Source organism: Colius striatus, chromosome 2, assembly GCF_028858725.1.
Source record: "Colius striatus isolate bColStr4 chromosome 2, bColStr4.1.hap1, whole genome shotgun sequence".
In the NCBI taxonomy this organism is placed as follows: Eukaryota; Metazoa; Chordata; class Aves; order Coliiformes; family Coliidae; genus Colius; species Colius striatus.
The window spans coordinates 81,656,847-81,682,669 of record NC_084760.1 but is presented as its reverse complement, the minus strand read 5'-3'; the positions used below and the strand labels follow the sequence as shown (position 1 = coordinate 81,682,669).

General features: G+C 37.0%; 1 protein-coding gene across 3 annotated transcripts in view; it reads right to left on the bottom strand.

The window, feature by feature from the left end:
- BABAM2 (BRISC and BRCA1 A complex member 2) overlaps positions 1 to 25,823 on the bottom strand; it is a 167,887-nt gene that overhangs the window by 62,989 nt on the left and 79,075 nt on the right. For all 3 annotated transcript variants that reach the window (XM_061991288.1, XM_061991286.1, XM_061991287.1), the window contains one exon: positions 16,669 to 16,778. In XM_061991288.1, coding sequence (XP_061847272.1) covers positions 16,669 to 16,778 — 110 coding nt within the window. The remainder of the gene's footprint in view (positions 1 to 16,668; positions 16,779 to 25,823) is intronic.

The window sequence follows — 25,823 nt, the reverse complement described above, 5'->3', positions numbered from 1 at the left end:
TCCATGAATTAGTTGTGCAAAAAGAGACATCCAGGTCTTTACATGTCAAATTTAATACTCCTATGGTTTGTGTAACACCTGCTCCAAATTCCTTTCTCTTTAGAGACCAACTTTGGTAAGTGACCTATCTAAAGCCATGGTCAGTACTTGGAAAAACCATCTGTCCTTCAAGGAAACATGTATTTATTCAGTGTCTAATTAGTGTCAACCTGAAGAACATTTATGCGAAGCTTGGTCAGGACTAAAAATAACTAATTGTAGCTTATTTAGCCAAATGCTGGGAAAGGCTGGAATTCATGTCCAGTACATGATCTGATTTTTCTAACTTTGAAAGAAGAAATACAAATGCAGTGTATGTAAAAGCAAGGGAAATGTGGAAAACTATGTGGAAATGTGGCTGACTATGAACTATTACTTATCAAGTCTAAAACTCAGGGCAAATGTTTCAAGATCCCAAAGATACAAAAATGTTTTTTATTTAAAATTTCATAGCTTGCCTTGAAAATCCAGCATTCTACTATCTGTCTACCAGGGAAACTCCAGAATTGCTCAATTCTATTGAATAATCTTCAGGACGAGGCATTTTTGTCTTTCCTTCAATGTAAATCTACATTCAAGGGAAGATGAAACACAGAGAACTCCAAAGGAAAGAGGAGAAGAAGAATAAAAGAGCAAAAGCTCCTAGCTGGGGAAAAAAAAACAAAACCCCTAGTTCTTTGAAACATATTCCTATTAGTTAAAAGAACAATGAAGAGATTTTTGGGCAAAGTCAGGCAAGACAAGAGAAGTATGCTATTTGAACAATGTGATAGAGAAGACAGAAATTTAGGAATGTTCTCAAAGTAGCAGCTTTGAGAGTTTGAGAGGTATAAAAAGGTGGAAAAGGGAAAAGAAGGGTTGCTGGAAACCCTGGAGAAATTAGGAAGCACCTAAATATTAAAAATACATTCATAAGGTATAGTTTACAGTGTTTTTAATTTTTTTTCCCTTTTTCATACGGAAAGAGTTACCCAAATTAAACAGGTATTTCTCCTCCAACAGTTATTTCAAATAAGTACTATACTTTAACAAATCTTTTGGGTACTTTCACCATCAATTGGAATTTAAAATAGCTGTGATATTTCAAAAATTGGTTTTGGGCACTGGTTTCCTAATAAATGAGAAAAGTCTCTTCAGCAGGTATGATATCAAGACTGCCCAGATAGTGGAGTAATTTCAAAGAACCAAATTAATTTCCAAAAAGTGTTTTGTCTTTTTCCTTCCTAAGGACTTAGATATCACATTACCTGTACAAAATTATAACCTGAACTTATAAAGGCCTACTGCAGCATTTTTAAGAGAACTAAAGTCAAGTTCTTGCCACATCATGGATATAAGAAATAAAAATAAACCAAGTCCTTGATAATCATCATCTTAATTTCAGAACTGATTTTTTCCCAAAAGCTCCCTATGAGTTCCTATAAGACAACTTCACTCTCCCAAGCATTAGCTATTATAGTCATTCCAACAAAACTACAAAAGAACAGAAAGGCAAGTTTAAATTACAGATTTTTCCAGATAGTTCAATGTAATGGTACAACCCAAAATATAGATCCTACTACCCAAAACATGTTAATTGACCTTTTTGCAAGGCTATGATCAAGGGATAATTTGAGGTCATCCCATTAGCAACACACAATAACAAACAGGACTTTTCCATGCAGCACTTATGATTAAATAAATGTATTTCTTTTCTTTATTATAATACTTAACCTATAAGCAAGCCAGTTCTACTTCACATCTCTCTTCCATGTGTGAATGAACACACTAACTGGAAAACTTACACTTCCTCAAACTAGTTGCTTCTTATTTCCAAGAACACGTAGTTTGGGAGGCTGAAAATGCCACTCAAGCAAAAATGTTTAAAAATAAATCCTCCAGTCAATATCCTGGAAGCCATCTCTGAATCATTACTGACCATCAAGTTTCCAGATCCCCTTTCCAATCTCCTTTACAGCAGAATTCCTATCTGCCAAGACTGAAAATGGGAAAGATTCTCCTTTTATCTTTTAAGATTGAAGAGTTATTCACCTATCTGTTTGCTGGTATAATAAAATAAAAATCTGGCTTCAGAAACTTACCACAAGACCAACTTTAAAAGATTACTATTGAGGCTAGCAACAGTTTCTATGTTATTAATCCAATCAGACAGGTTTATGCCTGTCATCTTTGCCTATATTTGAACTCCTGTTGCCCAAGAGAATAGAAATTGGTGATGCAGGAAGAAATGTTTAACTGTACAGTATTATTTGCTTGTGGCTCAGCAAGCAGTTAACCACATATGTAAAGCTCTGCCAAGATGTCCTCCTACAACAAAGGAACTTAAAAAAAGAAAAAAACAAGAGAACAAACACAATCAGTAATCTGCAGAGTCTGGATGGAACACTATTTACCTACTATTTGTTCTTAAAATAGAATCGAGTATTTCTACTGTTTTTTAGGATGGAATTAAATGAGAAGATGTCTTCTAATTGCCGTAACATACAATTAGAATTGTCTTGCCAATTGCAGTATTTATCTCTATGTTACTGAGATATTTGGGCAGGGGTCAAGGATCAAAAATATATCAAACTGTTAAAAATACCTTTTTTGTGCAAGAAAGAAACGTACTTCTCCACATACTGATTTTTTAATTTCATTTCTTTACAGCACATAGAATCATAGAATGGTAGGGGTTGGAAGGGACCTCCAGAGATCTCTAGTCCAATCTCCTCAGAAGCAGGTCCAACTAGATCAGGTCACACAGGAACGTGTCCAGGCGTGTCTTGAAGACCTCCAGGGAAAGAGACACCACACCCTTTCTGGGCAGCCTGTGCCAGGGCTCCCTCACCTGAACAGTGAAATAGTTTTTTCTTATGTTTAAATGGAACTTTTTGTGTTGCAGCTTCATCCCATTGCCTCTTGTCCTGTTGCTAGATACAATAGAAGAAAGGGATGTCCCAAACTCCTGACATCCATCATTTATATACTTATAAATATTAATGAGATCCCCCCCTCAGTCTTCTCTTCTCTAAACAGCCCCAGTTCCCAGAGCCTTTCCTTATAAGGAAGAAGCTCTAGTCCCCTGATCATCTTGCAGGCCCTGCGCTGGACTCCAGAAGTTCCCTGTCACTCTTGAGCTGGGGAGCCCAGAACTGGACACAGGACTCCAGATGACGCCTCACCAGGGCAGAGGACAGGGGGAGCAGAACCTCTCTTGACCTGCTGGCCACACTCTTCTTGATGCACCCCAGGATGCCATTGGTCTTCTTGGCCATGAGGGCACATTGCTGGCTCATGGTTAGTTTATTATCAACCAGGATTCCCAAGTCTCTCTCTGCAGAGCTGCTCTCCAGCACATCAAGTCCCAGCCTGTACTGGTGCACGGGGTTGTTCCTTCCCAGGTGCAGGACTCTGCACTTGTCCTTGTTCAACCTCATGAAGTTCCTCTCTGCCCAACTCTCAAGCCAGTCAAGATCCCGCTGAATGGCAGCACAGACTGCTAGGGCATCAGTCAGTCCTCCCAATTTGATGTCATCAGCGAACTTGCTGAGGGTACATTCTGTCCCCTCATCCAGGTTGTTGATGAAGATGTTGAACAAGACTGGCCTCAGAACCGATCCCTGTGGAACTCCACTGGCCACAGGCCTCCAACTCGATTCTGTGCCATTGATCACCACCCTCTGGGCTCTGTCATGCAGCCAGCTCTCGATCCACCTCACTGTCCACTCATCCAAGCCACACTGCCTGAGCTTTCTGATGAGGATGTTATGGGAAACAGTGTCAAAAGCCTTGCTGAAGTCAAGGTAGATGACATCTGCTGCTTTCTCCTCATCTAGCCAGCCAGTTATGCCCTCATAGAAGGCTATCAGCTACATTGCTTAAATGACAACAGTGGAGATGCTAGAGGAACAAGTATCACATGTCAGTGCACCTAAATGACTATAGTCCCAAGACAGCTTATAATACTAAGGCAGGGCAGTGATTTAGAAGAATAACTAAGTGAGAAAACATTTTAGGCACAAAATTTGACGACAAAATACAGAAACTGCATCTCTAAGCCTAGCAACATTTATCTGGAACAGACTGAGATTATCAAAGGGAGTCTCTATTTGGTTCTAGTTTTCTAAGCATGCAGTCTTTCTCATACACATGAATACATTCACACATCCTGATGATATTTGGTACTAACTTATCCCAGAAGGGCATCAAGAAGATAAACACATTAAAGTTTGTGAAGAACTTATAGATATTGAGATTAAAAGACAGTAAAACATTTTATCAGTGAAACAGCGCTACGAAAATTGTGTATACTCTATTCCTTGCATCATTTCAAATCAAGCCTGGATAAAACAAAATCCTTGCTAGTATAGTTGTAATTGAGACATTTGAGGGATGCCCTGTTGTCAAAAATAAGAAAATTGTTTCAATTTAAACAAGAGCCACAGCTGTGAGTTTGAACCACTTCTGAAATATGAGACCCCAGAAATGCGAGTACTTTAGTCCCCAGAAAAACAGTGTGAGAACTTTTACTACTGTAGACAACTTTCTCACAAATCTTCTTGGTTTCACTCTGTTGCTTAACAAAGTAACTTCATGGCATATTAAAGAACTGTGCATGTGTCGGACAAACATAATCTGTCCAAGACAACTGAGGAAGAGTAAAAGAAAATATAGACATACCAAAATGAAAAGAAAAAAACAAAACACCCCAAGCGCCTCTTTTAATAGGTCAGTTGCACAAAACACACTGGTCCTAAAAGACCTCAGTACAGTATGCCTATAAATCCTCAACAACCCTACATTCTTGGCTTTAAAGGGAGTTAGATGTAGGACCTTGTTAGATATTAATTAACAAAAAACAGGGAGTTGCCTTGGTGAAAAGTAAACAACATTCCCATAGTACAGAGTCTGATGTAACATGGGTGGCTGCATATAGAATCTACCATTAAGCTATTAAACAAAATATGCTGAACAGATTGGTAGAGGAACAAAAATAGAATGCTAGACTTTATAGCATTAGTACAATAAACAAAACCAGGGTAAATCTATCCTCTTTTTCTAGCACTTTAAGTGTGCTCAGTTGTACATAGACAGTACTTAACAATACCAGTTGCACTGCCAAGACCATTCACTGCTACTAACTAGTGCTTCTGTTTCAGGGTGGGTTTTTAAATTAATTTTTCTGTAGTACTTGAAATATAAGAAAGAAAAATACAAATTAGTATTTGTACAAAGAGATTATAAGCCTTTGATATAGAGTTAAAAAGATAAAGCAGATGAGATTTCCCAGTATTATGTGCCTTGATGTGGCAAGGCAAACCATTACCCATAATATTGACCCAAATTATTTGATTTTTGGCACTACGCTGCTCTAAATTGAGTCCTATATCACCTAGTCCCAAGGGGTCATACATAGGTGATACTTGTCAGAAAGCTCTTTGTGCCATCCCTTTACTGTGTCAGCAGTGAGATAGGAACTTAATTTATATCAGCTCATCATCAGTCAGAGTTAATCCTAGCTAGCAATGTATCCTTAAGATCTCATCCTTCTGTGTTGCTAGAGAAGTATAATGAAACTAAGTAAAAAAGGCCTTATTTAGGGGAGAAGCAAGTGGTGTCAACATAGCATCTGTTATTGATTCAGAATTGAAATGGAAGAATGGTAGCTCAAGCATGAAGAATACCTTGCTTACACACCACCATGATAAATGGCATACCATGAATGATATTGCAGAATAGTGCTACAACAAACTGCACAGTTTCGATCTAGAGGGACCTTTAAGATCTGAAAGACTGGCCCAACTGAGGCCTTGGAATGCTCAGACCAGACTTTTGGAAGAACTCCTTCTCTAAGGAAGCTAGCGGAGCAGCAGACTGGTTCCTCAGGAAGGCTGTAGGATCTCCACTGTGGGAAGCATTCAAGATGAGGCCAAACAAAGACTGATACAGAAAACCTGAGCTAATGCTGGTGGAGTTCCTTTGCCAAGCAGGAAGCTGTGCTGGATAATTCAGAGCACCTTTCCAACGAAGAGGTCTGCAACTCCGACGTGAAATCTGCCACTTATTTGCTGCAAATGAATTTTCTATAAAACCACTGTAGCATCTTGGGTTAAGAAACTTGATAGATTTTATAAATTGACATGACTTCCAAAATTTTAATGTAATACTAGAAAAACAAAATCAGTAAAGAAATTTGTGGTACTAAGAAATATGATTCCTGCTAGTGCTGAGACACTTACTCTAAATAGAATACTGTCACGGAGCGGAAAAAAGACTGTCCAATGATACGTAATCCAGGTTCCGACAAGTACAATAAAATATACTTTAGCAAAAAGTCCTGAAGCTTTTGCTCCTATTATAAATCAAAGCAATTAACTGTGAAGAAAAATAGTGTTAAAAGAAACATAAAATAAACATTTTAAAAGGTGAAAAAAAATATTAATGTTAAAATGTTTCTAAATAAAGAGAACTAAGACACTAAAATTGTAGACAACACCAAACGACTGTTCTGGACAGTCATTGATTCTGTGTATCAGACAGCTAAAAAGGCTATTAGATTTTCATTGATCAAATAGTACCTAAACTTTCAAAAAAGACTTCTTTATGTTCATTATTCAACTCTCCACACAGTTTCTATGTCAATTGCAGGAAAAACTGCTACCTGATGTGCAAAGAAACAGAGGCTCACTTCTTGAGAATGAAACATGTTTTCAGAGCTAAAAACACATGGCCAAAACAGAAACCAGAAAATAGAGACGGAACTTAAAGTAAAAAGAGGAAAAAAAGGTGGCGGCAAGAGAAACTTAAGTGGTAGGTTAAATGAACAAAAACAAGAGTACTAAGCAAAAACAACAGGATTTGAGGTGGTAGGAAGCGAATTATGCAGTCCTTATTACAGCTAAAAAAGAAACACAGGCAATCTTTGCGCAATGGAACAAATTAAGAGAGTCGCTATGTAATTACACATCTAACCATCCTACCATTACAGAGTAAAAGCAAAAAAAAAAGCAAAATATCTGGGAAGTTGAACAAAAACATGACCTGAAGCAATTATCTCCACTAAATGTCCCAGAAAGTCCCATTTGCCCTGGAGAGGAGAGCTAGGGAAGAGCAGTGGGCTGCTGTTGCTGTACACGCAATTTCCCAGGACAGAGGGTGCACAGCTGTTTGGGTTACTATCAAAGGCAACCACAGAGAAAGGAAAAGGAAAGGAAAAGAAAGCAAGTAGCAGACATGCTGAAGAGCAGAATTGCTTTGCACGCAGTACTTAACGTATGGAATAACCAGTACTAAGGCAACACAAGGGAACAATTAGTCTAAATGGTTTTGTAAATATCTTGGACAAATACCAAAAGAGAAGAATACTGAGGAAGACACTGACTAATTCAGGGGAGGGAAGGGGCCTAGATGGCTTTTCTGGCCTCCTTCTGTCCTTATGTGCCCTGTATTTATATTTGAATGCTTGTATTACTGAGCATATAGGCTATTTAAGGTCAGGAAAGCATTGCAGTAGCACAGCTGCCTCCAGCAAGTAGTGCTTGACATCACTGAACCACACAGAAGAGTACAGTCCTTTTACTGGCTTCAACAGCAAATATCTGCAAGCAGAATTGTTTCGCTCTATTTGTACACATTTTCCCACTGCACTGTGGTGTCTGCAACTTTGGAACTAACAGGGTTCTGCCCACTGAAATTGTTAAATAGCTCAAGTTTCCTCCTCATGTGTTTTCAGTGGCCTCTGAATCAACGATCAAAGAATTTAGTTGTAAAAATCCGAAGAAAAACAACCCACATTTTCATATTCTAAAGTTTCAGTTCTTGCCAAATTTAACTTGTCTTCCTCTGTGGGATGTTTGACACATACTGTATGCACATATTAAATACCACACGTGAGATCTGTGCTTTAAATTCCAGAATATTGTCAACACACAAGCATGTTTTCCAAACTATACAGAAAAAGGTGACACTCCCCCCTCCATTTTTTCCCCCATTACAATATTGGCTACACCATTTTTAGAAGTCATGAAAGACAGGAATGGTTTATAAACTCACTGAAATTAAAGGATTTTAAAACACTGCTACCCCATGTCATGTTTGATAAATGTCTTAAATAAGCATTTCCAAACTTTTTTAGTTAGGTATATCAATGAATGCACACAAAGCACATTTCCACAAATCCAAAGAAAAGAAACAATTGCAAGGCAGGTAGTATGTCTTTTACATATATTCTCCAATCAGGTCCAATTTGTAAGTGCTGAAAGAAAATGGAGTGTCAGATAATGTTCACGTGAGCCAAGTAGCTCATGTGGCTGAGTAGCAGGACAGGCTGTGACTGCTTCATATGTCTTAAATGAAATCAGCAATACAATTAATCGTGTTCTTGAAAATAATTAGGAAAAAGGAAAGCCCCAGAAACCCAGTAATCATGTTGCAAAAATCAGACATTATTTTTTGGGGCATCTTCCGACAACAGATAACTAAGGAGGTATTAAAGCTCCTTTCAAGAAGACATAAAGTTTAAAATGCCACTGATTATTGGCAGGAGCAAAGGAGGCAGAAAGTGAAGAAAACTGAGAGGTGGTACCTACTGAGAGGTGATCTACTGTGGGGGGTCAGGAAGCTTATGAGGAAAAAGACAGGTTGTCAGGGGAAGGAGCTCTTCTGGTAATCTGGTAATCAGTCCTTTCTTTTGATCACATGATAACAGGGTAAAGATCTCTCCAGTTACAGTCCTCTTCCTGCCCATGGGATTTCCTGCAGGGCTGTTCTTCTGCCATCCCCTTCCATCCATGCTTCCTGCTCCACCACATTCCCTGCCAGCAACAGGAACCTGGTTCCTAGAGTGTACTGCCAGGTCTCCCCACTTGCATGGGGAAGATGACAATAATGGCAATCAAAACTGAGGTTTTTTACACACAATTCTGCTTTTCACAGTTTTTAGAGGTTTTTATCTCAAAATCTTTAACTTTTCACCTCCAAGTGTTCAGAGATTTGTACCTACTGAATGTTACCATCTGGAAGCAAGCATTAAATGGTAGATGACTTACTGATAACTGTTTTAAATAAAAAATAGGAAAAGTCTGAAGACAGAACACTATAATGCGCAGATAGCAAGTGAAGTTCTCTGGAAACAAATGACGTAGTCACCAAGCAAACCACATATCCCAAACACACAAAAAATCAGCTTCAGCGAAGCATACTCTGTTAAAACATGTTATCATGTTCTGTAGTGATGGGGTCTGGATATATATAAAGAACTGGGAAAAATACCCACGCAGCAACAAAAGAGGGTTTGAAGTGCACTCTAGGAAATGTGAGGTTTTGCAACTGTTGAGTAAATGTGCCTTTCTATACTCAATGCATTTGCTGCCAAGACAAAATCTAATTAACTCACTACAACTACTGTTTGTTAGTTTTGGTAATTACTGCCCAGTTAGAGTAGATACAGTTGAACGGCTAAAGCTTAACTTTAAGCTTGAAGAAAAACCCTCCATGACCTGCTCATGTGATTACATTTAAGCATAAATTGGCAGAAGTCTCAGACTTATCAGATAATTTTTAAATTTGATGCAGTCAGTAACTTTGAAGAACTATTCTTCTGCAAGAGGTATTTCATTCCAAAGAGATAGTGTGTGGAATTAAGTAAGCTTAACAACAGAGAAAATACTGCTTCAGTTGTGACTTCCCAGCAACTCTGTATCTAATTGTTGGTTTTTTTTAAAGTAGTATTTAACAGCAGCACATTATCCATCAAATCACAATTAACTTAGCTTTAAAAATACTCCAAGATCAGTTTCCCTAAGTATGAATTTTACAATTCAGGTAGGACGTGATTCTTTCACTTCATTTTCAAGAAACATCTTGTTAGGAAATTTTTAGTTTAACATTTAACTCCAGTTTACCAGATCCTCTTGCTTGCTCTATTATTGACATATCACAAAAAAAGAGGTGAGACTTGTTTCAAATTGCTCTGCTCAGTCTAAGTAATTTGATGGAAAACATTTCAAGGAGTTCAAGCTGGCCATATAGTTGGCCCACACACTTTTTAAGGATAAAAGATCTTACATAAAAAATCTAAAAGATTCCTATTAATTCTTAGGTATTAAAAACAATCCTGTCAGCTGTGATAGATTAGTTCAGTACTAACATGGATTGATTCTGTTCAGCAGGCTTCCTTTCTCCTATAAAAACATTTCAAGAAAGGAGGATGAAATGTGCTCTAATGTCTTAGGAAAATACCTGAGAAAGCACTTCAAGTACTGCCCCAGGGATGTCAGAATGGTAATAGAAATGCCCTCCAATCCCTCAAAAGGTAAGAACACCACAGTCAATAGAAAAGACAAAAATATATGATGTATAAAAGAAAATAGTTCTTGTAAAACTAAAATGAATTTCAGTAGCAGAGTAAACACAATCTAAGAAGATAATTTATAACACCTAATCCAACCCTATTGCAAATGCAGGGGAAAACTTAGAAAATAATAAGTATTGGACTAGTCAATACTAGATGACAGTATTTTCAATGTCATTGCTAGATTAATTTTGATTAATTAAAAGTGCTTCTGACAATCTCACTGCACAAAGATACAAGCCTAAATATATGGGCAATAGTAAAGAACCAAGAACACCTTTATGAATAATACTATCTGATGTCCTAAAGAAAAATTACTTTGTTCTCTTTTTCCTTCATCATCACTCTTTGTAGAAGGGTAAACACAACTAGAAGTAGCGATACCACAGTAAAAATGCAGAGAAGAATACTGTAGAAGAGCACAGCTTTACAACGGTACTTAGAAATGCCTGTTTTGGAACAGAGATTATTACAATGAAACATGGTATACTCATAGCATATGGCAAGGAAACATGGAACAGAATTGTACGTTTAATTAGGATAACCTGAAATAAACTGTATGTATGCAGTGAAAAAATGAAATATCTTTAATGGAAAGATTTATCTAAAAAACAAATGTGTTTAAAGCTATTGAAATTTCTGTAGACCATTTCATTCTAGTCAGAAGTATGTAGTTGGAGAGGGTTGGCTTGAATCATGTTTCCATTTCCTTTTTTAATTTCTTATTAATTCAATTTTCTATACATGTTTTTCTACTATACAAGAAAATCTTCTAGTAGTTAAAGTACTTGATACATTATGTAACAATATTCCCTCCACCAGCAAGTCATGCATATGAACCTTATGCATATAGGCTGACACTATGAGAAACCTGATAAAATCCCCAGGAAGACATACAACCTTCCCAACATTCAAGATTCCAGGCAAGGCTGAGCTCTGAATTGCCACAAAGCCTATGTCAGATCAAAAGCTGCCCCTTATCTCCTATACAGAGAAACTGGTACCTCATTACTGAACAATAAAATCAGACCCACCCAACTGCCTCAAGTATTTCATACCTCAATGATTAGGTCTAACTGCTTTGTCTCTTAACTGAAAGAAAACCATCTTAAATATCTCACTGACTGAACAGAATTAACATATCCAGCATTAAATCACCATTTAGATGACGGGCATGTTATCTTAGTTCTTCTATGACTATTTTCACTAATTGTTCTGCATCAGCTTCAGGAAAAAAAGGAACAGCCAGTACAGTTGAAGAGTGTTCTGACTATCCATCTCAGTCTACTCTGATATCTCCTGAAGCTGTCAAGGGGCCATCAAAAGGTGGCTGTGGCAAAACAGATGACTTTTAGGACACAGGAGGAGCTGCAACACAGCTACAATGCTGGCTAGAGTTTCAGAAGATTTGGATGATGAAGACATGGCACATACAGCAGGCAGGAGACACCACTGACTCACTGGCCAGGCATCAGAGAGTCATGACCAAACTACGCTTAACGGAAGAGAAAGTCCGGCAAAAAAAACAGTCACTCCTGCTTCTCATGTCTGCAAAGATGCTCTAGGATTTAAAAAAGCCATGGACTCTCTTGGCTGTCTACTAAAAATTCTACTGAAATCATCAACTCAGAAGAATAAGCACATTTTAATATGCCAAAATAGTTTGCCTTCTACAAAGACAGACATATAAAAAAAGACTAAACATGACCACTCATTTAGAGACTATGTATTCATAATCATTCTGAACCAGCAGTTTTGAATCAGTGGTGCTCACTTGGCAGTAAAGCACACCAACTTTAAAGGTGAAGCCCTTCACAGCACCCTTGCAGCTCAAGCATAGTGAGAGGCAGTACCCGGCACTAAATGCTAATATTCTATGGTTTTCCTTCTCCAAATTCTATCAGAAAGGACAAGTAGAAGATAGGAAACACCTTAAAGCAAACACACATTTAATACTCTCTAATATTTTTCCCCCTTATCAGTGAAAAACATACAGAAACATTCAAAGCCTAAGAGTTCAGATCAGGTTCTTGTTGTTCTCCCCTGCCCATATGAGAAGGTTAAATGCAGTCACCGAACTCTACATACCACCCCCAGTCACGAAGAATCCTCTGGCACAGCTCCCAGACCAGTAAAAAACGATCATTTCAGTCCCTGAAGCATGGAGCCTGATCCATTTAAGCAAAACAAGTTCTACTGACAGCTGGTTTTCTTAGCATATTCACGTCTGCGTATTTATCAGAGAAAAGCCCTCCAGGACAACAGTGTTTATTGCAGGATTATTTCTGTGAATCCAGGGAACACAGCATTCACTGAGCAACAGTACTTCCACCCTTATATCTTTTTTTCTGAAACTGTGAACCAAGATAAACCCATTTTTATTTTCTTTAGCATGGACAACTCATGAAAGAAAAGAAAAAAAAGAAAGTTATTTTTTTTTTCTTTAAAAAAACCCACCCAAAACTTCTAATTCACATTCCTGTGTAGAATGCTGATATAGATCTTAGGCACTTGCATAAAAATCAGCTGTTCTATCTCACATTGACCCCTTGGATTTAGAGTCTAGTGACTTTTAACAAATGGTTATTTTTATTACAAATTTTCACACAAATATCTAGTGTACTTTCACTAGAAAGATGATTTTGAGAAAGCAAGATGCTTTGTACTGACGGGTTTAGAGACCTTATGAGTAACACATGAAAATGTGACAGAAACATGAAGAGTAAATATTCCAGCAGCTCCTTGTCACGCAGAAGAAGCCTCGGAGTACATCTGCGCCTACCTAGCAAGCAGGAGGAGGCCAGGTGGATGAACAGGTGAGAGACCTCAGTTAGTGACGCTGCTCAGCTCTGACCTTCTCTCCAAAGCAGAGCAGCCATCAGTAGGGAATGAAGAGCATCCTACAGCCAGTCCCATGCCCCAAGGTGGGAGGCGGAGGAGCAGGACGAGCGGATAAGACACACTCATGGATGCTGACAAGCACCATCTTCTCAAGTTGGGCGGTCAGTCTGTGAGGTTTTCCCAGTTTACCACTTCCTCAAGAAGAGTGCAGAAACTTGTTTTTATGATGCCATAGCTATGGTGGCAGTTTTCCAACAAAATATATATCATAAATATATACCTCACATTTCATTTCAAAAAGTAGATTAAGTTGCAATTATTAAAAACAAGAGTTATTTGCATCTGCTTATTGGTGCAGTGCAGTAAAGAGCATGAAAAATTCTTAAAACTATAAAATGAAAGCTTTTTTAAGTGATTGATTTCAAATTAAGAAGACATTAACTAGAAATTGCTGTTAATGTGTTTTAAACAATTAGTATTTAAAGGAATGTTTTTAAATTAGCAAGTTTTAATGAAATAATTAAACCAAGTATAGTCATGAATAATTATTGCTGAGATTTTTATACACTAACACAAATGCTTCCCATTGCTAAGAGTGAGGCTGTCTTTTTATTCCAAGAACTGGACTAGTCACTCTTGAAGCCAAACACCACACAAGTCAATGGAACATCGATATTGACTTGAATGAGCCACAATACTTCTCTGCCCCATTTTTACCCCGTTTTACTATATGAGCTTTTACAAGCCAACCAACATACTAACATCTTAGCCTCAAACCACGGAAAGTGGATGTTTCCCTCTTTTTGCAAATCTCTCTTCCAGAGCCTATGACAAAGAATAGTCAAAGTCTTCCTAGTGTTATGTTACCATATATCTAAAACTAGAGCAAACATGCTTTACAATAACCCTTCAAAGCAAAACCACTATATCCATATTGCTAGGGCTCAGATTCGCTGACAAGATGTGTGGGTATGTATCATTTGTAGAAAACGCAACATGGAAGTGCATGTTTATATGGTAGAGCACAAAAGCAATGAAATCTCTTGAGGAAGCGAGAGATAACTCACATTACAAACAGGCCCTTTACTCTTATTTCTCTACAAACTTGAAACATTTCTATCTGAAAACCTTTTTTTATACATGAGGAAAAAGCTATTCCTGTTTGCTTGTTCTTCCTAAGGTGGACAGTTTAGTATTAGGAAAATAACTGTGGAACTTCGGTATTTTTTTTCTGTTTTGCTGAGTACTTGGGAATGTTATGTTGGGAACTGTCAACTACTATTTACTCCACCTCAAAATCTGCTGTATAAAAAAAATACGCTGGTAATTTGCTTACATGGCTTTTGTAGATGCAATTACTGTTAGCAGCAGGAAAGAACTTTTATAAGCAGAACACAATTCAAATGTAACATGCCATGGCCTCAAGTCATTAAACTAATCCTCAGGGCTTCTTGAGGCTTTTTGTACTTTTGGCAAAACGTATAAAGAAGTATGCATTGTTGCTTTGGTTCCCAAACATTGGAAAGTTAAATATCTAGACTGTCATCCCCGGCTAAACAGAGCAGAGATTGGTTTTGGGAAAGAACAAGAGAAAACTATATCTTTGTTATTAAAGCGCAACTGAACAAACATTGAAAACATACCCAAACATTTTTTCATGGCACATACAAAGAAGGCAGTAGAATAATGGAAGGTGCAACAGCTCACAAGTAACTCTAATATTACGGGTTACCAGTATCTAGATTCTGTGATGAATACCTTACAAATGCAGGAGGACAGATTGAGTAAGATGAATGAAGTATCTCAATTTTGATACACAGATAACATGACAAGGTTTGGCATGGAACTCCAGGGTTTACAGGCATGGTTTTAACCTGACTACTACCCAAGCTACAAATGACAAACACATAAATACATCAGATGTGTCAGATACATACTAACACCACTGAAATATCCTTCTGTTATGTTGCTCGACGTCACACATCTGAAATTAGATATTCTTTAGGGTACTGACAGAAGATATATTACTTTCAGGAAGACAAAGTGTTCCTTTCTATTGCTATTCTGCTTGGCATCAAGAGGTCAAGATCTTTCTAAAGATACTATTGAAAGTGGGAAAATAAGTAATGTGTTCCTTAGCACATGGGTGATTTAGACAGACATACCTGCATGGCCTGAAATACGCTTTAGAATCAACATGTGACTAGAGCTGAAAATACAATGGAAACTAGTGACAGTCCATTTGCTTTTAACAGCAGCTGAGGAGAAGAATCCTTTGGAACATGGGAGGATAATTACACATTTGACTACAATTATTCTCTCAACTAATGCTGACAAAAAGTAGTGAATTGAGAAAAATTACAAACATGTAAAAGCTGCTAAATACATTGTGTGTATATTTCCATGTATATGTGTAACCTGTATTTTCCTAAATAAAATATCTGGGAAGTCTTATGCCTTTATCTAAATAAAATGTTGAGGTTTGGTTTTTAAATTGCATCCAACAGTTTATCCAAACCAGTGCCCTGTTGAGTAAAAAGATATCATGTTCTTTCACTCACACAAACTTTATCTCTGAGTTATTACAAAACTGTGCTAGTCCGTATTTCCCATCTTCTCTGTGCAGGAGTGTCATCATCAGTTCAGAGAAAACCAGAAAAACAAAGCATCACTGAAACAATGCTAGACCAGCTTGACTGTTGTATACCTGAACAGTCTGATGTAGTTCTTTTTTTGAAGCTGATTTTACAAGATTTAGGCACTGAAGGGGAGGCCGAGCATTAAGATATTCTTAGTTCCAGAAATGGAAGAGGAGAAATTTAATGAAAGCAGTCTTATTTCTAAACATTACCCTTATATTTTAGGAGTAGAAATTTCTTTCTCAGGAAACAAGTTTGCCAACCAGTAAACAGATCAGCAAGTTTCCACGATCTTACAATGAAATTTTCATCCATTCTCCTGAAAAAAAAGTAACTTACTAAAGCTAGAAACTCCCAAAATTGAGTTAACAAAGTTCTTCTTTAGCTTCTACAACAATACTTTATTCACAAGTACTACGTTTATATGGAGTAGTTACCATTCCAAAAGAAAAAGATATGTAAGGTTCCCCTACAAAAAAAGCTATCAGTATGCTGTATCATAGGAGGCACACATGTTATACTGCCACAGGAAAACACAGCATAGGTTTTACAGGTTATGATGCTACAAGAGTATCATATGTAGCCAGTGATGATTTTTCTTTATCCATATGTGGTCCAGCCATAGTTACAGAACTAGTTGAAAGAGCTGTCATTTCTCCCCCACATACACACTCGCAGTAATCACTATGACTTTAAGCACTTTAAAGCAATAGCATATTATCATCTAGTCAGCACTTCTCATATACAACAGGAATAAACTGAAAAGTTCCGAGATTAAGCAGGATGAACACTCCAGAAAGAAATTGTCTCACTCACTGTTCAATACGTGGGGAGAGGTACAGCTTAGGAAAAACCTGAGTAGCTTCCGCATCCTCAAAACTAACAGAGAGAAGTGCAACATCTTCTCCAGGATCTTCATTCACATCCTGTACATAAAAAATAATAAATATAAAATGGCACAGAACTGGATGAGCACTTATAAACTTACAGATAACAACTAATAAGTCAAATAACATTTTATTTAAGAGATGCTTAGTCAGGAATCTAAAATTTAACCATTGAAAAACAGGTTGCAAATTATTCTCTTACTACTTCAGTACTTAAAAGATATTCTGCCTCGCTTAACTGCCTTTAAAGTAAGAAAATAATATTACTGTGTTAGTTATTGTACAGTAGTGGAGCTCTTTTACAATTAGCTGAATTCCATATTTCAGTAAAGAGGCAGATATCATTTTTAAGAATTCTTGGTTTAGCACTGACGTCAGATGAAAATGTTAATTATTTTTTAAAAATGTAGTAACACCGCTGAGATTTTGTCATTTTTCAAAGTAGTGTAGGGTCCAAAATTTCTGCTGTACTGAACTCCTAATTTGCTTGTGGATGCAAAACATTTTTGTGATCAGAAATTTGTATCCAAAAGTCACTTTCCTCAAGTTTCCTGCACATTAAACCCATGCATTACTGTCAGCAAAGACCGCATACTCTGTAAAATACTGTAAGAAAAAAAAAAGAGGAGAAAATCCATGCTAAATACCATGGCAGTTAATGTTACTGCAGTCACAGTTTAAGCTTTCTTTGTACCAGAACAATCAGCTACAGTTTAGGGATCAGCTAGAACAAATTGTTTCTGGTTAGGACCTGACATGTCTCCAATTCATAAATCACATACAGTACAAACGAGTGTATTTCTGTGATACACAACTTCATTTAAGCTCTTTACCTCTAGTTGGAAAGCAATGAGTTAGCAATGCAGTTACTTTCTTCAACAGCAAGCAATACAGTACCACTTGCTGCTCACAAACAAAAGTCCTTTACCATGTTTGTGCATATGTACATTAGTGCTTGCCAAGATGCATTTGTTTTTATCCATTTTGGAAAAATACAAGAGGAAATAGGCAACCCAGCAGATACGTGCTCAAAGTCGGATCAACATGGCGCAGTGTGCCCTCGTATGCAGTGTCTCACAAGCAGCTGTGAGGAAGGAACATGCAAACCACTTAAACATTGTTAGGAGATCCTGCCCTATCTGGGGAGAGAGAAAAAAAAAGTGACTGCTGAGTGGTTTCAGGAAGACAATCTCGTGCCATTTGAAGCTTTGGCAGGACTGAAACTGTTAAAGTCCAGAGAGACTAGCTGCATACCAGCTCTTACGTGCAGAACACAACATGCCAAGAAACTTAAGTGATAAACTGCAGGGAAGAATGGGTCTTTAAAAAGCCTAATTGTCTTAGATGAAAAATGAGACAGAGCTGACAGTGTTTTCTTAAATTTTGCCTTGGTGTGCAGCTCACTTCTGACAGCTGAAAGAAAAGTGTACTCTTAGAAATGCCTATAAAACAGTCATGAGCACACTATGGCTGGAAATCAGAACATGGTTTTAAACTGAATTTGCAGGACAACACTCCATGTGACTGTTGAGGATGAAAACTAGCTGCTGTCCTGTGGGATATTAACAATTTATGGATGGCATTATTTGACATGGTTGCCCATAACAGCAACGGACAGGATCTTCTGACCCACAATGTTCCCTGCAGTGTTTACAAGCAGTACTATCATCTAAAGTAGAAGAACCAGCACAGACTATAAAATCTTTTTCATCAAGACAAACAATAACAAAAAAATACTCAAGAGTGCAATCCCCCTCCCTTTTCCCCAGTATTTCATATATTTCCATCATTAAGGAAAAAATTTAAATAAGGAACAGCTTTCACTACTGAAGCCAAGTACAGCATTAACTGGCTTTTCCCCATTAATTTGCTAATTGTCAATCAAATGAAAAAGAACTATTAAGACAGATTAAGCAGTAATGCTAATGATTAAAAAGATTTTATTTTAATGGGCATTCTTCAAGAGATGACAAGTACATATTATACATTCACTCGTGTACGTACACAGTTCTTTTGAGACCATATTCTTTTGTTTGTAGTTCTTTTCAAATAATTTGTTTTCACAGAAAAGAACCTACGTGCATTTTACAAGCTACAGAGAGAAAACCAAATGCCTTCAATTTCGCATTTAGTACTGGTGCTTAAGTTGATGTGCACATACAGATTGACATCCTGTGTAAGACCAGTTCCTAGAATACCATCCAGGTACTCACTGATCAAAGAATATCAAAAAAAAGGATAAAAAAAAAGACAAACCCATTAGGTGAACATCACCACAGTATCCATGAAGCCATAAAGTAAAATCACATTCTATTTTTTCTACACTCACTATTGGCTTCTTTAATATGAAGACCCATGCCGGGAGAAAAAAAATCCCAACCACACAGCAACATAAATCATCACAGTATCTTTGCATGTTAAACTGCAATAAGCTGATGTGTCTAGTAAGAACAATAATCTGAGATACGATTCCAAACACAACACACAACAAACACTTCTGCATTATGCATTCATGCAGCTACTGCCCAACACAAATTTGAGTAAAGAAATTTTTCTGCAAATACCACTTTTTAAATGAATGCTCTAAGAAATGGAAATTGTAACTTAAAAAAGCAAGACTCCAAAACGCATAATTCCTGTAGGTTTTAAAAGATGCAGTGCAGAAACAACATGAAGCTGCTCAACCTTATTGCTCAGGTGTACGCAGATTTACACAGACTTATGACAAAGTCCCTTCTACCTGACACCATACTGTTTACTCCTTTCAGACTTTGTTACTTTTATTTATGCAAGAATCTGCTTGGCAGAACTGCATTCAACCCTAGTATGTCTGTTATGACCGCCGTTTATAAAACTAAACCAAAACCACATGTCTTAGAGATAAACTGTGGAAAGCTTTTCAACTAATAGACCTTTTTGATGTTGCCTGTGACTTAACTCCTTCAGTGGTCTCTCTCTCTGTCCTGGTAATCTCCGCAGACCTTTTTAGTGCCCAGGTGAGATGTTGAATTGTTATATTGCCAGACAATGACATTTTCCCAGAAGAGGGGCTGATATCTTTCCATTTAACCAAAGCATCCAAAGACAAAAATTGGTTTCATGCTTCTTATCATTTGCCCAGGCAGTGTCTTCCCCTTTCCCATTTCTGCATGTGTATTTCTCTCAAAGAACAGACCAGATTTAAACAGAGCAGCAAAGCAAAAAAAATGACCTCTATTTTTATTTTTCGTTTGGCTTCAAAAGAGAAAGTGACATCCAATTGCTCTGGCAATAATATTCCCTTTTAGGAAAAAAAAGAGGCCATTGAACTAAAGTCACAACTCATTTTTAATACTTAAGCAGCCATGTTCTTTCTCAATAGTTTTTATTTAATTCACAATAAAAAGTTAGACCATTTCATTTTTCAAATTATTTTATATTTAAAAAAAAATATTTTGTAAAAATGGAATGGCATTTTTTAATAAATGTTAGCATCCAAGGTTAGAACTATCCCATTATAGAACTCTTCACAGACAAGACTTCAGATGGTATTATTAAAATGAATGTTCACTCAAAAGAGAACGCATCCTGCGCCACAGGAATGAAGACTTAAAACCTGAATGCTTGTAAAAATGAGTGAAATCACTAGTTAAGCACACAGTAATGCACACCTGTTTGTTTCTCCACAACATGATCACTATCATGACTGATAGGAAAAAGAAACCCACCTCTAGTGCACTGCCATGTAAAAGATGCAATACAGCTTTTCACAGTGTCTTTATGCCATCTTGGTACCATGTATTTCTTTTTTTAAAAATAATATCTTCCTCATTTTAGAAAATGTTCATTCAAATCAAACAGGAAAAAAAAAAGAACACATCATTTCAGATTGAAAACAGTTTTCCTTCTCAAGAACTGCAAGGAGTTTCCTATGTTTACAGAATGTTTTGCACAGTGCGGACTGATCCTTCACTAAACCTCCAAAGTGTTGTAGAAATGTAAAATATACATAATAAAGCAGTGTGGTGAGAAAGGAACAAAATAATTTTAAAGAATATATTAAAGATTTTCAGCCCTTAGGCTTTTTTTCCTATTGCAAACACCTTCTAGGAACAATTTACATGGATAAATGAAATGTTTCACAAAGCAAAACATGAAGAAAAAGCCCATAGTATTTCATTCTAATCTACCCTTTGTCTACTCTGCCAGTGCTGATTCAAGGTTCAATAAGTATGTATTTTTGAAACTCAAGAACTCAAGAGGCCATGTGAAAATACAAATGCAGCACAGAATAGATGAAAAGAAAAGTTTAAAGACATTTAGAACTTTTTTCCCCACCAAAAAAAACTTCAGGAAAATACTTCAGGTATCACAAAACTTCAAAGTAAAACTTTAAAATCCTACTTCTAATTGTACTAGCACTGTCTAAACAATAATTTGTTAGTTTTCATTCATATCAATCTAAATTTACATTCAACTGTGTGCTTCAATGTTTACAGTTGGTCCCTTTGCAAGATAATGTTTTTCACAAAGTTAATATGAGTTGTTTATGAAAATTATCATCAAAGCCCCTTTAAATACATCATCTAAATGGCATTGTTTTCTCGTATCCTACCTACTGTAATTGAAAACTGGGAATTTACTGGAACTGACAATTTATTATGAGTCAGATGGTTGATAGCCAGTCCAACCAAAACATCTGCTACACACAGTCACAACTGCTATAACCCATTTCCTCTTATGCCTGGAGTCCAACCAAGTTGTACATTACAGTTCCTTTTCCTTAAAGATGCAGACTCTGGAGAATCGGTTATTACCTTTTCTTAGTTATCAACAAAGAATCACCTTGCAACATTTGATTATTTTTTCAAGAGGAGATATTTCTGTACTTGGCACGCAAGTGTGATTCCCTGCACCAAACTGGAATGCATGAAGTGGAAAGTGATACTAGGCTTATCCTAAGCAGCAGCAGGACCTGATTTTTTTTCAAGGAAGACTTAAGAGGTGAGAGGCTTGAAACTAGGGAAAAAGACTCTGCAATGAGACAATGTCTAAATCGAAGACCTGGGATTAGGAATCTGGCTTCATAACATTAACGGTAAAGGAAAAATAAGATTAAAAAAATGGAATTTGGTAGAAAGGATGGGAAAGGATAAGCTAGAAGAGCTTTGGAGAGAACAAGCAGCTTCTGGCCTTGGGGATGGTAGGAAATGAGACAAGGAAGCACAGCTTCTCTTAAGTTTGTACCATAAATACAAACAGCAATTGCTTTGGGAATAAAAGCGAGGTAAAGAAGAGCACACAAATTGTTTAACCTACTGGATGTTCCATTGGGTAAGGAGATGCCATGCAGCCAATTAATGCTGCAGAAGCCTCTGAACTCTATGGTCAGGCCAAATCTATTTCCGGCGGTTCCCAGCCCCAGCTGATTGTTCATACCTCTTCCTGGATGTTTCTGACCTCTTGAGTCTCTCAAAAATTGTCTTTGTGGTATGGCTGTAATTGAGGGGATGGAAACCTCCAGCAAACGAGGAGGGGAAGGGATTCCTTAAAATAATATAAGTGAAGGATAAACCCAGTTTACAACTTGTGTGATGTGATGGAGGTTGAGGGGAAAGTGGAACAGAAAGGCACAACACAGAAGAGAACCCAGAGGACTGAGTCAGCATTACTCTTAGAACCTACACCCAGCTTATAACTACTGGAAGACTTAACAGTCACTTACTTGACTGTGGTACCTCTCAGCCCTACCAAGTCAGTCAGCTTCACAGAAGTTGAATGTAAAATTTATATTTCAGGACTCTTCCTGGAGAAAATAAAGATCTACATAGGATAAATGCATGAGAACAATACACATTCAGATAGGTAATTTATCTTAGGGTCAAATCTAATCCATGTGATTCTGCATGATACATACCTGCAATGGAATCACACTTACTAACAACTGATCAGAGAAGTGAACAACAGAATTTGATTTTAAAGCTGAAATGCAAATTACAGCAAAGAGGAATACACAACACTATTTACTTCATTAGTACTAATGGCTTACTAGCATCACAACAGTTAGCAAAGTTTGGCATTCTCCCTTCAAATGTCAGCACTGAATAATGTGAAAACCAATTGTTAAATAAAGCACAAGCAACTTGTACCCTTACTGTGTAGCAGTTTCAGTAGCCAGCTTTGATACAAGCAGTTACATGTTCTCCCAATCTTTTTCTACATCTGATGTTTTTTAAAACAACAAAACTAGGGGAAAGCAGGCTAAGGAATGCAAAGTGGCAAGCAAGACTGAGAAATCTGCTTCCCTCTAGGGACAACATGTAATTGTTCCAGGAAATTCTTTCTCCTGTCTTCCAGGAAACCCACCAGGTCTGATCAAGGAGTGTTGATTTTTTTAAACAGGATCTTTAATGAAAACAAAGGCAGTTACCTTGTGTGCACTGCCCATGGCATCACAGTGTTCTAAACACAGCCACTCTCCCAAGGTTATGCAGCAAAACACTCGCCTCACTCAGTTCAGGCAAAAAGCACGTTAGAGCCCAGAGTAACTCCTATTCAGATTACTGGAGTATAATTTATAATTTATTTGCGTTCTTCTCTCATTTACTGATTTCCTATCTCTTTAAACATAGTAATATCTTTGAAGAGGCCAAGGAATAGTCTTCTCACATCCAGTGGAAAACAAGATCTGCCAATGAATGCCTGAGTACTTAACCAGAGTAGAAACAGATCACTAATAAATAAAATCATTTTCCTGTTAGGACATCTTTTTAATCACCAAATACATATTTTCTATCCATGGATATATTTATAGCTCATATATGAAAACTGATAAAACAAACATAATAGATTAGTATACAAGGCATATGATTGAAAGAAGATTCAGAGGTTAACTGTTGTATTTGGGAAGACTAATATATTTATGCATGTGTTAAGTAAGAATCCTAGGTACAGAGCTAGGAGTATTTTTTAATATATAATGAAATGGTTTACTGATACAATTATTAAATCTCACAAGATAAAAAGGTTAAAATACACCGAAGAGAGATATCTATAGTAAGTATTTCTGTAACTGTGCTGTGGTTGGAAGTCAACATAAGCATTTATTTTTTCAATCAATCCAACTTTTTAATAAAAGCTTTTTCTTCCACTCTCCACATATTCCTATATGTTCCTGGTTCAGTGAATATCTCTGTAGAATCAGAAATACTATAGATTACATGGGTCACGACAAGAATGCCAGACTAAAGCCATACTCTGAGACAGATCTGCAGTCAACCATGAAGTATCAACGAGATTTCACAGATGGAAAAGAGAATAATCAAAGTGTAAGGTAAAAACAAGCAAAGTTATACTTGCTCAGTGCTCTTTCACTGTTGCAGCTTAGATGGAAATATTTTCTTTTAAAAGAAGGTGTAAATATTAAAAGTATTAACTGCTATGAGTTTAGGCACTTCCTGTTTCCTGAGAATAACAGGAATGTTGCTTACAAAATTCCATGGTACTTTTGATTCACAAACTGTTTATTATGCACTCCCATTTCAAGTATATAATATCTATATTTCTTCTTGTGAGAACTCTAATATCCCTTTGTCCCATTATTACATTTATGTTTAGAAGATCTTAAAAATACTGTGTGTCTACATGAGGCATTTTCTGCTTTGTACAAAAAATATGCAAGTCAGACCACTCTATCTCTTTGAGCTCTATTTACAAACATTCATCATTCCAACAAACAGTTTGGTGTAATCATGTTCACAAATGTATACGTGTACAGGTGTTACAAAGAGTAAGAACCCACTACTGTAAAAAAAAAAAAAAAAAGATAGGTCCTGCTACAGTTAGTAAGTAGAATGCTGGAATGAGAGAGAACAGCTGTATTAGTCAAACACGATTGTGACAGAGTTCACATCTGTGCTGATGTGTAAGTCAGGTGTGTAATGTGAGGAAATATTCACATGGACAGTCTCTGTTCTATATATATACAATCAGGTTCATTGACATTCTGTGTCAAGAGAGGTCTCTAGAACTTACAGTGTGAAACAGTAACACTGGTATATCAGCAAAGGTTAAGGTTGACTCATCTGTGGTTCTTTATCTCCTCCAAGACAGTGTCTGAAACACAATGTCCAGCTCAGATGTGTTCCCAATGAATTTAAGTGGTGGTTGCTAGAATAAAACATTTTATTTCCAAATGAAAGACTGAATCCATCACTGAGATCTCCCTGAATATTGACCCAGAAAAGGTCATTGGAACTTTTGCTCCCTGTCTGTTCCATTTGCGAATCCATCATCAACTAAAGAAAAAGAATTTGAAGAAGTATTGTTAAACTGTTTTGCAACATCTGGAACTGTGTTTTAATGAACAATATGTGAGTTCAAAGGTCACTAATATTAATACTGCCCTTGAATTTTCAAAGTATTTCCTGACCCTTTCTGTCTCTCTCATATCATCTGTTCAAAGGTTCAAGCGATAATTTTCTGTAAATCTAAACCAACTTTTAATGCTCTCACAAAGCCTACAATTACTTGCATATGCTCGACAGCTTCAGCATCCTAGTATATACAAATAAAAAGTGCAGAATACCCTGTTCTTGGTCAGTTTTCTGATGATTAAATTGAGCAGTATGCTCTATGTCAAGAGGATGATGTCATCACTCACAAGCAAGATCATGACAACAGAGTTTGAACTAGAAGTTTTTAACCTGTGCTATAAGACAGAGCATTGAATAGTTTATCTTTTTTCCTCTTTTTTTGACCTCTTTTTCTTTGAAACAGTGATTTTAAGAAATTAAACTCTACATTCTTTCCAGAAGTTTCCTGAAATAATGCAAGTTTGAAGTTCAGACTTCACAACAGATAGGACTTACTGGGCAGTTTTTCAACTGGGTTCCATCCTGCTGTTATGCACAGCTGAAGTGGACTCACAGACAACACTAACTTCTATCCACTTCTTCATGAACCTCAGTTCCCTTAGAGGTATCAGTTTAAATGCAGTCCTTCATTTATGTTTTATGTGTACACCTATAGTAGGATTCACCATGACACACCTTTGAAGAGAAAATATTAAGAATTTTAGAAGAATCATAGAATGGTAGGGACCTT